Raw genomic sequence first — 14,786 nt, forward strand, 5'->3', positions numbered from 1 at the left:
ACTCCCAGCTCCGAGTCGGTATCTTCCTACCATCCATAAGCGGCTGATGCCACTTAAACTTAGTTGGCATAAGACCTCCCATCAGGAGATCCTTCCTAATTCTTCAGTGTACTTCCTATTTACCCCAGCCCCCTCTATGCACACTTACTAACTTTAATGCCTGTGTTCCCAATGTCACATAGGAATTCTGCCTAACTTACAATTGATGTTTGGTGACAGAGACAAAGATCATGCTGAGACTCTGCAAACCCACCTTGCTGTGGGAGGAACCAGGACTTGAAGGACTTACGTCTTCGTGGCATGCAGAATAGGTTGCTAAAAGGCTCCTCCTATTTTATTCAATGATTTGGGGTGTACCTGTGATAGGATTGATTATAACACTTGACCAAGTGCCACTCTCAAGACGGAATATTTAGGAGCCACCACAGGTCATGAAGACAAAATAAATAATAAGTAGAGACAAAATACTACAGCTCTCAATATATGTACGATCAGAAGTAGGCCCGAAACTTTCTGAGTTTGTTCACTGGTATTGAGTACAGCTGCCGCTCTCTTGATCATCACACATTTATTGGAAAATTTCTGGAGAACACTAGTTAGAATTTCAAATACTCAAGTTTAGGCAATTCTGAGCTGTCTCTGCTGGAAAGTGTCAGAGGAAAAAACAAACCCTTCACAGCTTACTCTCTCATTGCCAGGGTTCACCACAATCCACATTCTCCAGTGATTGCCAAGGAATCTCTTTCAAAGGACTGAATACATTTCTTTAGAAGGGATTTACATTTTAAATGATGTGCTTAAAATTTTCCATTTAATTATTATAGTCAATTTTTTTCAGTTCGCAATTATTATTCTCAGCATAGCCTACGTACTTACCATAATTTCTAAGCAAGTACTTGTATCTACATGGGATGGTTTTACTTTTTGTTAAGGCAATTGAAGATAAATGCCAGGGACCAAATTCAGTGGGGAAAAAACCCATAGAAAACTATTTCCTGCGGAAAGTGCCAAAACTGGTGAACAGGCCCTATTTTGGATTATTTTCTGCTTAGATAAGTGATGGCCATAAAGCTTGATATTATTTCCTCACAAGTGTTTTTTTTCCCTTCGAGCTGTAATAAAGTTCCAAAGGCAATTCTTTTCTTAATAAATCATAAAAGGTTTTCGCTCATCTTCTGCCTAAAAGTCCTTCTTCACACCAGCATTTGGGGATAACATTCAAATGAGTCACTTCAGTGTGACGTAACGCACATTACAGCACCACGGGAAACCTGTCCTGCCTTCCTAGAGGTTCCAACAAAGCAAGCAAGCTGCTGTCCAGACGTAGCTGTCCAGACGTATCCCCCTCACTTCTGTAGCTCCAGGGTTGACCCAATGAGCTCCATTTTTTTCTGTACATAATGCTTTTCATTTTTCAGTTCACTTTCCTCTTCGTCTCATTATTTCAAAAAACTGTATTTAAAAATGTCCTTTGTTTAGAGCAACCTTCCTGTAACTTCCTTCCTACATAGGAGGTGTCTGCAGTGCACCTCACCTGGGGTTTTTTTGTCTACTCGTGAGTAGACATGAGTGATTTATTCTCTCCCCAGTCGATCTCGTTTTAATTACATTGCCGGAGAACTTTCTTTCAACGCCTGTTAATTTTATCATGAACTACAAGTATTGCCCAGAGAATACATCTCGCCTTCCTATCTCCTATGCTAGGTTAATGAGCCTCGGGTGCTGTAACCCAGGTTAAGAACCCATACTAAGGTTGGTTACCTTCCACTCCTTTCTATCAATTTAGGGTAATTTTTCCCTTTATCTCCACCTGCCAACTATTCCCTCTCCTTGCAGGTGTCTGGAAGAATACTTTCCTAGTTTAATCCTCAGCGTTGGGCACAAAAGTTGAAAGAACCAGCAACATCACCAATGGAAACAGTGAACAGCTGGATTCTGGATTGTTTTTTAGGAGTCTTGTTTCCTACCTCCCCCCTTGCTTTCAAGCTTCCAAAAATCTTAAAGTCTGTATCAGTCCTTCCTGATTAATCTTTATATGAGGTTTCTTATGTCCTGACAATTCTTTGCCACGTGCGAACTGTTACTTGCTTCCTTCCACATACATTTTCTGAGCGTGTGCTCTGTGCCAGAGGCCCCGCCGTCAGGGAGCTGGCATTTTAGTGTAAGACAACTTCAGTGAGTGGGCACGACGGCTGAGGCCCACTTACAGACTAACTGGGTGGGAGACCTGGAGGGAGTAAAAATGGTCATTTCGGCCGGGCTCCTGGAACATAGTAAGCACTCTATTATTGGCTCAGTGTTTAGAAAGATACAACATATGGGTAGTACATATATTTTTTAAAATCACTATTTGGCCAGAGAGTGTTTGCACTGCATCTGGAATTGTTACAGAGTAAAAGAAACTAAAGAAGCATGACAACAAAATGAAATGCTTATCCCTGAATTAAAAATAAGAGTTGGAGGGCCATTATGGTACAAATGAGATTTTCTTCTAGAGGCACAGTGGGTAATAGCATTGCATTAGGGGTAAATCCCTTCAGTGCGGTCACTGTATTGTGGTTCTAAGAACGTCTACTAGGTGTAAGATGTCATAATGTAATGTACTCTCCGGTGGTTCAGAAAAAATTATAGCTCTCTATTTATATAGAGAGAAATTCATATCCTCTCTCTGTCTCGCGCTCTCTGGTGCAGAAATGCTAACTACTGGAAAAGCCAGGTGGTAGATGTATGGACAGGTGTTCATTATATTGTTATTGCATTGTTTCTATGCTTTGAAACTTTTCAATATAAAAAGTTGGGAAAAGAAAAAGAATAAAAAATGAAATACTTTAAATGCCAGAGAAGAGAAGAAAGAATTCACAAATCAGTTCTGAAACCAAACACAAATACTTTTTATTTATGGGATATCATTTTACATCCATTACATTAAAACCTAAAACCAATTTGCTGTACTCAAGTTAGGTGGCATAACAGTATGTGAGTTAAGCTGGGAGTCACAGGACTTGCACACGTTTATGAATGTAATGCAAATACTGACGACAGGAAGCATTCACAGTTATAGGTTAGCTGCTGTTCAATTAACAGTAACCCCCAAGGAAAATTATTTTATGAAAAAAGCAACCCACGTTTTGGTCTCATTTACAGACACCCAACATTTTAGTTGGTCAATGAATTCTATACATTTATTATACAACATATGAAAGAATAAAAGATAAGGCTTACAGAGGTATTTTAGCAGTTGTAAGAATAAACACCAAGGGCACAAAATGAACTTTTAAAGCTTTATGTATAAACTTCAAAAGCACTGTGAAAATGGAAACTGAGAGGCAACAGAAATCTGTTGTTAAATGTGAAGGTCTGTCTCGTCAGATTTGTAACAACTTAATTCAGAGTTCGCTTCCAAAAAGCTGCATGTAACATTACAGTGGGTGTTTACGGCAAATCAAATAATGAAATTTGTGACCTATTGCAGCAGTAAACATCTAAAAGTTGTATTCCATTACAACAGGGTATTGCAATGAGGAGTTCAAAACACAACAGAAAGAGATAAAGAGTGTAGACTTAGGTAATAAAGAAAAACCAGAAGAAGGCACCCTAATTTATTTAATATTAGCCAGTAAGTGTTTGATGATTCCTCAATTGTATGTAATTTAGGGACATTTTTAAGAAAAGGTATCTTGTTACTCTAACCCTTATTCCTCCCCTTAAAAATAACTTCATAAAATCAAAAAAACCAAGGGCAAGCACTCTGCAGTCACAGAGGTTTATTTTTCAAGGGAGTTTAAGATTATTTGGAGTTTTCTAAATATCGCTTTGGAATACTTACTTTTGTATTCTACACCATGAAACCTTTTTCACTTGGGTTTTTCCCCCATTATCAAAATGTTAATGTGGATGAAATGTACCATCTCCCCTGTGACAGTCCTTTAATTTAGGATTAACTGTGCTTAGTGTTTAAAAAATTCTCCAGTTTCTAATAATAACTTTTAAAATAATTTCATCTATGATTTATATTTGTATATTCATTTGTGATTTATAGTTGATCAAATTTAAGAACTGTTGACTTTACAGTGATTCTTTTAAAAAAAACTTTACAGGATATTTTTGAAAATGAATCAAGTTCTCCACAGATCTGAACCCGCCTGTGGCCAATCGCCACTGGAACAGCACCGTCTGAACCGAACCCCTTTCAATACACTGGGCTTGAGAGCTGTGCTTGCCGTTAACATCTTCTGTTCTTTTCAGATATTAATTTGTGCAAACTGGTATGAATTTATAAAGTCGAAGGGAGTCTACAATCCCTAAACAAGGAATGATTAAGTATGCTTAATCACTATGGAGTTTTTCAAACTTCTGGTTTATTTCGCAGCAAACCAAACCTTTCTATTTGGTGGAAAAAGGAAATAATTTCATTCTACCGTATCATGATTTTGTATATGCACACACACTGTATATACATACAAAATTTCTGTCTTTGGTGGTTCAGTTAGAGAAAAAAACAATATGAAAATCTGAACACTGTTTGCAAAGAAACTGTGAAATAGTGGTCAAAAGTAGCATTGTCTGTGTGCTTTTCTGATTTAATGCCATTTAAAGATTCACATTTAATCCAGAAGATTTTTCGGCCAGGTTGAGAAATGATCCAAACCTCTTCCAAGCATTATATAGTCAATCATGGATCTTGCTCACAACTATAGCCATTCACTTGTTCAAATGCACCATTAGCTTTTTACTTGGATTAAATCATTAGACTTTTGTGTTTCACAAAACTTTAGGGACTCAATTAGTCACTTAATAGCACCAGATAGTTGAGGGGGAAACATCTTATCTATACATTTCCGCAAGAAGGGTCAGGCAAGGGGAGGGGAGAAAAAAGACATAAAATACAAACCTAAAAATACCATCCTGTTTACTCTTTTTCCTCGTCCACATAAATAATGGCTACCAACTTTCTATACAAATTACTCAGGTAATGACGAGTGGCCTCTCCAGGAAAGGGCCTGCCGTGTGATAGTTATTAGCTCAATGCTGGTGGTTTCATGTCCACTGCCTGCAGTGGACATTCTGCCAGGAAAAGCCTAGCATGAAAGAAACAAAAAGGAAAACAAAACACCTCTCACTTATAATAGAGTTCTTTTTCCAAAAACTAGAAAATTAGACACCATGAAAGCTTAACTGAAAATTCAAGCCATAACTAAAAGTGCTCTGCAGTTATAAAATGCCAGCAAACCATTAGGTTTTCATGGAAGAGGAAAAACAAATTTTACTTAGAATGGCAATGAAAGCATCAGCAGACCAAACACTGACAAGAAGAATGCAAAAGAAGGGGAAAAAAAAAAAACCTCAAGAAAGTTTACTACAAGAATTTAAAACCCATCTCATTAAAAAAAAAAAAAGTGAAATTTTAATTTGTTCCTTTGTACCTATATTCAAATTATTACAGTTTTTAACATTAGAAAAGAAAAATCTATACCTTGCATTGTGGAAATGATTTGTGACATGGTACACGTTTATATGTTCAAATAAATACTAGTTTCATCATTTAAAAATGCTAATATTTAAGTAGACCAAATTATATTTGGCATTTGCCTCTCGAAAGTTATAACTCCCACCTCCTTCCAAAAGTTGGCCTCTTGAACAATAAGGTGAATTCTGGCAACATTTACTTATGCTAACAGTTGTTTTGTCTTGTTTTCTGAAATGCTACATTTGAGACCAAATAAGTGTAATTGGTTCATTTGAAAAAAGGGACTAGAAATATGCCACAAAATTATTTTTACAATACATTTTTGCAGAAATAATCTCTAGGTGAAGCTTTTTCTTTTTATACACATATACAAAATTTAAACAGCAATATACACATAATCACAGTGAGGACGTTGGTGAGTTCACCAATCTGTAGTGTAAATACAAACTGCAAAGCAGCCTTCCAAGAGAACAATGCTACACAGCAGGCAGAGCTGGCCCATTCCATAGCAAACACCAAAAAACGTCCCTGCAAAAGGGAGACAGTGCAAGAAAAGCAGCATGCGCTTTGATACAAACAGCGATTTATGGCTAATGGTTGACATAACTGTGGTAACAGTGACTCTTTCGCTGCTATGCATAAAGTCCTAGGACATCTGTTTGTCTTTATACCACTCCACAAACTCGTCCAACAAAACTGGCCCTGAAGAGAGAGAGAGAAAACAGCACGGCTCTGAGGCTTTTCACAGTGAGAAGGAAGAGCAAATGTACAGCCATGGGGGAGATCAGAGAACACCCAGCACGGTACTTACACGCTCCGTCTTCATCATAGTTGCTGAGGTCAAGATTAATTGTTCTGCTAAACTCTAGCACATTGCACCACTGGTCTTTGTTAATAACTTTGTATTTTGATTGCTGATGGAGGGAAAAGTAATATGAATTACTGACACAGTTAAAAACTAGGATGGTTTCAACTGCTGTATGAATCAACTTAATATACAGTTCATGAAGGTTAACTCTTTCCATTTGCGGTGTCTTAAGCACCATCTAGGAGAAGGGTGAGAGAGAGCAAGAGCAAAACTTAAGATGACAATTTTCATTACAAAAATATTATGGGGGCTCAACACAAAATGATAAGCACATCAAAAGAACACAGTTTTATTTCCCTAGAAGTGAAATTTCTAGACTGCAAAAGCCCTTTTATAATAAATGGGGACAATACCGACTTCATAGAGAGATTGCAAGGATTAAAAGAGATAATTTACGTAATTTATGTGGAGCACTTCATTCAGTGCTTGGCACAAAGTAAGTGCTAAATAAAGAGTAGCTCCCATGAATAAGCCCTGATGTGACCAGCAAGCTCACTGTCAAGTTGTCAGCTGAAAGTACACGCAGCAGCGGACGAGGAGTTACTAAGTGCTACACGTGGTCTCAGGCTAGGTGCTCTAGCCGTTGAAGAAAATTACTGTTCTAATAATTCAAAACTTGAATCTGATCATAAAAGTAATCAGAATAGCCATGAAGTAGTTTTCTATTCCTCTTAGAAAAGAAATATGCCACATGTATATTTTAAAATACAGTATTCCTGTATAAAGATTTGACAATAAAAGCCAGATACAATAATTTCTAAATCCTAACCATTACTAACATCAGAAACATTGGAAAACAATACAAGCACATAAAAAGCAAAGAGTTGAGCCGACGGTTTTGAGGATGCAAACACAAGAAAAGCTCAAATGAATGGATTACTGTGTCCTTTTAAAAGGAAAAGACAAGTAAGAAAGAGAACAAAGCACGGACTACAAGTTTAACTTTCTAAGCAACTGAAAGCAAAATCCAGTCATTGCAACAGTTGGAGAAGCTCCTGGACTTGTGGAAAATCCAATTGGCTTGTGGAAAGTCCAATCAGCTAAAGAACCTTTCACACTCAGGCTCAAATTCTGTTAATCTCTCTGAGAACAAGAACCTGTTTCTACTCATTTTCCAAATAACGCTAACATTTCTTAAGGTTGTCAGAGAAATCAGAACAGATCATTTGTAGGTATGAACTATCATGTAAACAAATATATCTTATATTAAAACTAGTTTTTATACCTTTCTTGAAGAGTTCCAGTTAGTAATGCTACAAGCAAATTTTAATAACAGTCCTCAAAGAATCCTATCAATTGGAAGTTTTTCTAGACAATTACCTATAGTAAGTGGTAAGAAAGATGATTTCAAGAGTGAAGCTGGAGTCGGGGAAAGGCCCAGGATTTCCTCAAAGACCCAACACACTCAATCCTTTCAAGCAAAGGGCATTTTTTTAAAAGGGGTTTGGAGCTGGACGGCAAGAAGGATGCTATCTAAATGTGACAACCCAAGTAACTCAAACTTACATCTCAAGTACTGTCAGAGCCTAAATATTACACTGCATCAAAACCAGCTCCCAATAATGAGCAGCTCAAAGTTTTTATTATTAATAATACTTAAAGCAAACAAATAATGATGGAGTAAAGTGCTGGATTATTGCTAATACAAATGTGAAGAGATTTTTAAACTGTCAGTTTGCCTAAGACTTAGATTGGTTACTTAGATTGATTCAAGGTCCCCAACTTACTTGGAGATAAGAGAAGACTACATTACAAACTTGTTTTAACAAGAAGGCAGACGGCTGTTTTTTAAACTTTGCTTAATAAAAGTGGAAATTAATGTAAAGCCACAAAAGAGGGTAAACCTTGTCTTACTATTGTTATAAGGAGCAGGGCATCTAAACAAAAGTAAAGCCTTTAAAATGGGGAAGAGAGAGAAGACAGGAGACAGCTGCAGCTAGGACGGATGCACTTGCACCAGGGGAGGCCACACAACATGAAATGCACACACAGATAGGCTCAGAGAAAACAGGTCGCTGCTGAGTGACAGCAACTACGTCACCATAATTCCTAAAAGCAGAAAAGTACAGCAAACAGAAAAGTACACAAAATGGTTAAACAAAGTACACTTGGTAGTTCTAAGCAAGCAAACATATATTCCATAAAATAACAATTTGGTACCTCTAAGAATTGGTGAAAAACTGGAAAAAGGGGCCAGATTTTTCCTAATAACAGTCCCAACATGCACTTGGCAGTGTTTATGTCTAGGCTGCGCTGGTCCTTTTCCTGTTTGACAAACAAAAACAAGAATGAGCCCGATGCCCCAAATAAATTCCCATAATCCAAATTTCTACTTCACTTCAACAAGAAATTAGTCAACAGCTCATTTGTCATTTATCATATACCATAAAACCCTGGATCAAGACTACGGTGGGGGAGGGGAGGCAGTCAAACACAATGGAAGGCTGGATCATTCTGGTACTGCATGAATTATTAGGAGGAAGATTCATTTCAATTCAATGACTGCCCTAATGTAACATCAACATCATCTACGAGTTTTTCATGGGATAAATAAAAATCTGTAACTCAATCACTCGCTGTTTGACATTTATGATAATTATCAAAATCATAATTGTTCACTCCAAAGCCCATTACTAAATGAAATTTAAAGGTTTCAATTTCCATGCTTAGGAATCAAGTTCCCTTAATAAAAATCATTTTTCTAATAATTTTATACCATTGGTAAATGTTTTTCTTATACCTAAATATTGGAATTATGAATTCAGCTCATAATAAATGTTGGGCTCTGGAGATTCCAAGTAAGAGGGTGTATTCACCCACCCATTCTGGGGGAAAGTAGTCTGTCTGTTACAGTCCTTCTTACCTTGGATTTGTTAGATGTGGTATCTCCTAGTAACCAAGTGAAAGACATTTCATAAAGAAGCCAGGAAAGAAATATCATATAAACCCGCATATGGGCAGATTAAGCTCATTCTACTTATATTTGCAATTAAGGATCCTAATTTCTCATTCTCAATTTTCTTACAAGTTCCCATTCTGGAACTACAAGTGGGGAGTTTCTACGTAAAGGGACAGAGGACCTAGGGCCGGAAGGGGTAGCCTTACATATCCAAAGCTCGCCTCCAAGTGGTATCTCAATGCCAGTGGAAACTGGCACAAGTACTTTTTACAATGGGAGAACGTTCCTGACCATCCCATTTGGGGTGGAATCTGAATGTTCCCGGATGATGCTGTGACCACCACTGGCAGCCACATATCCAGCACACACACCTCCTGATAAAACATATTATTCCCTCCAGGACTCTAACAGTGGAGTGCTCTTCGGTACAGAGAATTTCTGGCCTTGACACTGAATTTAAAAAGTGAAGGACTTAAACAAAACAGCAAATGTAAGGGCCTCACTCAACAGCAGCAAACACAGTAGATGAAGATACAGGAAGACATGTGATCGGTCTGTCTTTTGGTCCCAGTGATAAAAACTAACGACTGTTCACGAACAGACCGGGTCAGATGGCTCCGCGTCCGTAACCCCCTCTGTCACAGGCCACACAACTTAAGTCTGGTGACGGTTGGGTGTCCCAGTTTCGCAGTTCCATGCACACAGGTGGGGGGGGCCTCCTTTCCAAAGCCCTCTCTGCCTGTCCCTTGGCCGTGCACACTTGCTGCTCAGGGCTGCAGGACTCATTCCCAACAGAGAGGAGGACGAGACAGAAGGTGCCCTAGACATTGTCCACCTTTGCCAACCAAGCCTCACTGGTGGGCTGCATTCCAAGGGCTTCTACTTCTGCGATGCATGGTGCAAGCAGATGGAAACCTTCCTCTTACCCTGTCACAAAGGCATGGCAGACAGCAACAGCGCACCACACTATGAAGCAATCCACAAGAAAAACGAATAAACTGTTGAAAACACAAGTGGGACCACTGGACTGGGCCCAAGTTCAATTGCTGAACAGCAGCTCAGGCAGCACTGGCTGACGACACTGGTGGCAGGGAAAAGCTTTCCCTTGGAGTTTGCAATCACTCACTAAACCTAAAATTGCTGGTCTTGCCTCCATATATATTGTGCCTTCTTCCAATACCATTAATGCCTATGTCCCCACCACAATGGACATACACTAAGGTGACAAAAAAGAAAAAAAAAAGATACAAAAGACCCGGACAGACTCTTTGGAACAATATAATCATCTGACAAACTGATGATCATGAAGGGTTTCGATGCATGTGTTTGGCAGTGATGCCCAACAGGGAGGAAAGGCATCAGACTCACAGGACCGGAAGCTGAACAGCACTCACTCACTCCTGCGCTGCACAGGTGCCAGCCAGCAGCTCACAAGCACTAACACCATCTTCTGCCTAGCAAATAAGAGAAAGGTATTATGGATGCACTTAACGATCCCAACAGTGGCTTCTCAACAGTGGCTTCTCGCTGATAGACAACCAACATTGCCTGGGGGTGGATTTGAGGCTACGTGCAAACGACCGTAATTGGAAACACTCAAAGTTCCTGGAAACAACAGGCCTGAGATCTCACCGCAAACATCTACTGAACATGAAAATGGAGACATGCCCAGGGGGTTCTCTGCAGCAATGATCCCAATGGCATCTTCTACCAAGGGGTTCCCAATTAAAAGTAAAATCAATCTCCCAGGATGCTATGAAGCAAGGCATTTAAAAAAAAAAAAAAATCACCTTAATTAATTCGAGGAGGACAGCAAAGACATCCAGAGGCTCCTCGCAGGAAATTAAGAGAGAACACTGTCAACACCAACCCTGCGACCCTCCGCTCAGGGAACACCAAGTACCCCAAGTACCCGTGGAACAAGGGGCAGGTGTCTGCAGCCCCAGGGCAGAAGCCTAGCAGAAAGTACCTTGAGACAGACTGTTAAGAGTCAGTCAGCATCCCCAGAAGGTCCGTCAAGATGAAAGGAGAGGAAGTGAAACTTTTCTCCCTGCCCATGTCTTGACCCAAGATATGTCGGTATGTATTTCATAAATTTTAATTTTCTAAGGTAACAAATTTGAAAACAACTTTATTTTTTCAAATAGCAGAAACTTGAACAGGTTCTGTACACCAAAGATGTACCAACCCCCTGCCATACACAACTAGACTCTGCCTCGTCTTCCTTAAGCACAGATTAAAGAGCAGTTACAGGTGAAATTTGGTCTCTTAGTGGTGCAGCTGCAAAACCAAAGGATCCTACTGTGAATAGTCTTAAAAGTTATGTTTTGTATATGGAATAAATGCACTCCCCAAGATAAAGACTAACAACAGCTAAGGCAGAATAGAGAATAATGAAGTTTTATTAAAGTCTGATTTGAAAAAAATATTGCTTTAATTGCCTTTGTTCTAGTATAAGTTTTCCTATAAAATGTGAAAATTAAACATTTTTTCCTTAAATGGAACAAATGACTTAAGAAACAATAACTGAAACAAATAAGTAAGTGTGTATATGTAAATATAAGTGACATCATAAAAATGAATCTTCAACTATCAAGGTATCCAGATACACTATTCAGAGGCCCCCCAATTGTTTCAGATGGTCTAGTTCCAATTTTCACAAAATTTTAATAGCTTAAGATTTATATGTAAAAAGGGGAATCTTTAATTATTAAAATTATAAAGAAAAAAATCTTCAACAGGAAAACAAAATTCCTAAGATTTTCGAGAACTAGTTGGACTCAAGAAACAATATATAAGTGACCATGATTCACAAACATAAAAGGTGACAACCAAGTCCAAAATTGGTATGTGAAATCAAAAGGACAAAAATGAAGACCTATGACATATATCATGGAATTCTCATCTGAGATGAGGGAATTACAAAAAAGAGAGAGAAAATACAGTCCTCCTTGACATGGCTACCTAAATAAACAAACAAAAGGCAAAACTAGAGAGCGCTAACTCAAATCTTAAATAATGTAATTCAGTTTGTAAAACTAAAAATATAGTAAATCAATTCTTTGAATGGGAGGGTTTTTAAAAAAATACACATTAAGAAAAAAAGTCATAAAACCCAAGAGTATCTGCCACTGGGGAAAATGAATCTAAATAATTATGCTCTTAGAACTTATCCAGCATTAGTTTACAGATCACAATATTTGCAAGGCAATTACTGCAGCTTAACCTTTCCTTTAAAACAAACAAACAAAAGTCTGCCAACTGACACAGTCCTTCCTTGTCATTTTATTTGGTACAGATTCTATTACTGTACGCACTAGTCTTGAAAAATAAGTCATTATTTGAAATTTGAGGTTTGCAGACATCTGAGTAATGTCAGTGAAGAGAAATTCAACAATTTCTAACTCTATGGTTAACTGTTATTAAGAAATTAATTTGAGCCAGAAACTGTTCTAGTGCCTTAAACTTATCAAATACAACAACCTGATCAGGATAGGCATTATTATCCCCAATTTATAAATAAGGAAACTGAGGCACAGGGAGTTAAAATGACAGTCTTTAAGTGATAGATAATAGGTAAATAATTGGGACTCGAACCAGGAAGTCTGATTCCAAGCCTGGGCTCTTCTTCATGTACCATCTCGCTTCCCTGAGAACTGACAAGGGAAGAGAGATTTCAATGTAAAGTGCCATACAGTCCAGTTAGCTTTACAAGTTAACAGCTGAGCAAATCTGTGTGTGTCTGCAATAACCAAAGAGTACTTTTAACTGAAGTATAATTGACATATTAGTTTTCAGGTGTACAACATGAGTCAACATGTATACAGGAGTACATTAAGAACATTAAGCCTCTGCCACAGAGAATGTAGAAAAACTCAGATTTCATTGAATTTAATGACTATTCCCCTATTAACAAAACATTAATATTATAGTTTTTTATCGCATTCTCTTTGTCCAATCTTATTCTCTCTAGGTCCTTTTGAAAAAAAGAATCAAGAAAAGAAATGGCTGCTTTATTTAAAGGAATCATACAGTAGTATTTGTTTACATAATAAAATTTCACTTGTATGAGCGAACTGGCCATTTTGGCCATTGAACTTATATCCCACCGCCTTCCTCTAACAAGATACCACAGGATGGTGGCAGCTGTGAGTCAGGGAAAGTGTGACGCTAGGGAGAGGACAACCGCCTGCACCTCGGGCAGGCAGAGCTCGGCGTGTTATCCCCTCCTCTCTGGCTCTGTTTATTCATCTGAATGATGACAAAACTGGACCAAGTGATTTCTCATGGTTTCTTTCAGCTGTAAAATTCAGGAGTCTATGATATCCATAACACTATAAATAAGTTCAAGTCAAAGTAAAATTAGGAGAAAAATAATACAACTTTATAGCCAAACAATATTTTTAATTGGCTACAAATCTGAAGATGAGAGAGAAAAATAATCCCACCCTTAGGACTACAATCTGGGTGGAAGGATGTTAAAAGGGCCGTTTTATCATTTTCTGGTATTGTAATAGGGTTTCTTTCTTGGTATTTTAAAGCATAATTCAGAATATTTAACATATGTCATTGTTAGCTGTGATAGAGAATATTTAGGACATAAAAACTATCAGAAAATGTAATTTCCATTAAAAGTTTGATTTTAAAAGGTGTTAATTATAAATTATTACCTCTAGAAGTCATTTTTCTAGTAGGAAAAAAAAAAGATTAGAAGGATAAAAAGCAGTTTGACTTCTGCTTCTAACCAAGATGGAGTTAACAAAAACCAGATTTCCCTTTTTACTTCAAAAAAACCAGAAAACCAGACAAAAGGATGTGAAATGATGACTTTCACATATTGGACAACAGGCAGCACAGGACCGCGACCCCTGACAAAAAGGAAACAAAGTAAGCCCTACAGTGAAACCACCTAACTGTGTGGAGGTGGTTCCAGGACACACAGGATGGGAGAACCCAACTGGAGCCCCATAGCCTTGTTGAGGTGGAAAAGACAGAGTTCGAGGAGGCAGAGGTGACCATAATCCGTGGGTAAACATACTAGTGAGATGGGAGCTGCGGGGATGGAGCTGTGGGGTGGGAACTGAAGGGTGGGAATAAGCAAAGAAAGAGATCTGGAAACCTACAGTATCTCCCCAATCTTTGGCCAAAGATTTAACTTTGCATATGAGAGAGGAAACCACCTGAGCCTGGGGAAAGAACCACTGCGGAAACAGTAAACAGAAATTCTCAGCGCCTGGGAATAGTTTGTATTCCCAAGAGCCAGAGTGGAAAGATCTCATAATGCATAGGGCCTCGGGTGGTAGACTCCTCAAAGGGTATTTGTTTTACAAGTGGGGCTCAGTCATCCTTAGACTGAAGGTTGCTTGGCACCAGCCCTTTCAAAGGATCAAACTGATTCCAAGTAACTTAATTATACACCAGAAAAACTTTAAAAGCTAACACTATTTAAAGGAATACAAAAAACTACCCTAGCAACTAACAACATAAAATTCACAATACCCAGCATCCAATTAAAAAAAACAAAAAACAAAAAAACAAAACTAGCCGGAATG

At 38.2% G+C, this 14,786-nt stretch overlaps 1 protein-coding gene across 3 annotated transcripts in view; it reads right to left on the reverse strand.

The window, feature by feature from the left end:
- Positions 1-2,867: 2,867 nt before the first annotated feature.
- The window catches only part of DCUN1D4 (defective in cullin neddylation 1 domain containing 4), a 66,899-nt gene continuing 54,980 nt past the window's right edge, over positions 2,868-14,786 (reverse strand). For 2 of the 3 annotated variants that reach the window (XM_033106287.1, XM_033106288.1), the window contains exons 9-11: positions 8,496-8,600; positions 6,279-6,381; positions 2,868-6,169 (exon numbers count right to left, since the gene is read on the reverse strand). In XM_033106287.1, the coding sequence (XP_032962178.1) occupies positions 6,114-6,169; positions 6,279-6,381; positions 8,496-8,600 (264 nt within the window). In that variant the 3' untranslated portion in view covers positions 2,868-6,113. The remainder of the gene's footprint in view (positions 6,170-6,278; positions 6,382-8,495; positions 8,601-14,786) is intronic. The other variant, XM_033106289.1, reaches the window with a different exon arrangement.

This window comes from Rhinolophus ferrumequinum, chromosome 5, assembly GCF_004115265.2.
Source record: "Rhinolophus ferrumequinum isolate MPI-CBG mRhiFer1 chromosome 5, mRhiFer1_v1.p, whole genome shotgun sequence".
Taxonomy (NCBI): Eukaryota; Metazoa; Chordata; class Mammalia; order Chiroptera; family Rhinolophidae; genus Rhinolophus; species Rhinolophus ferrumequinum.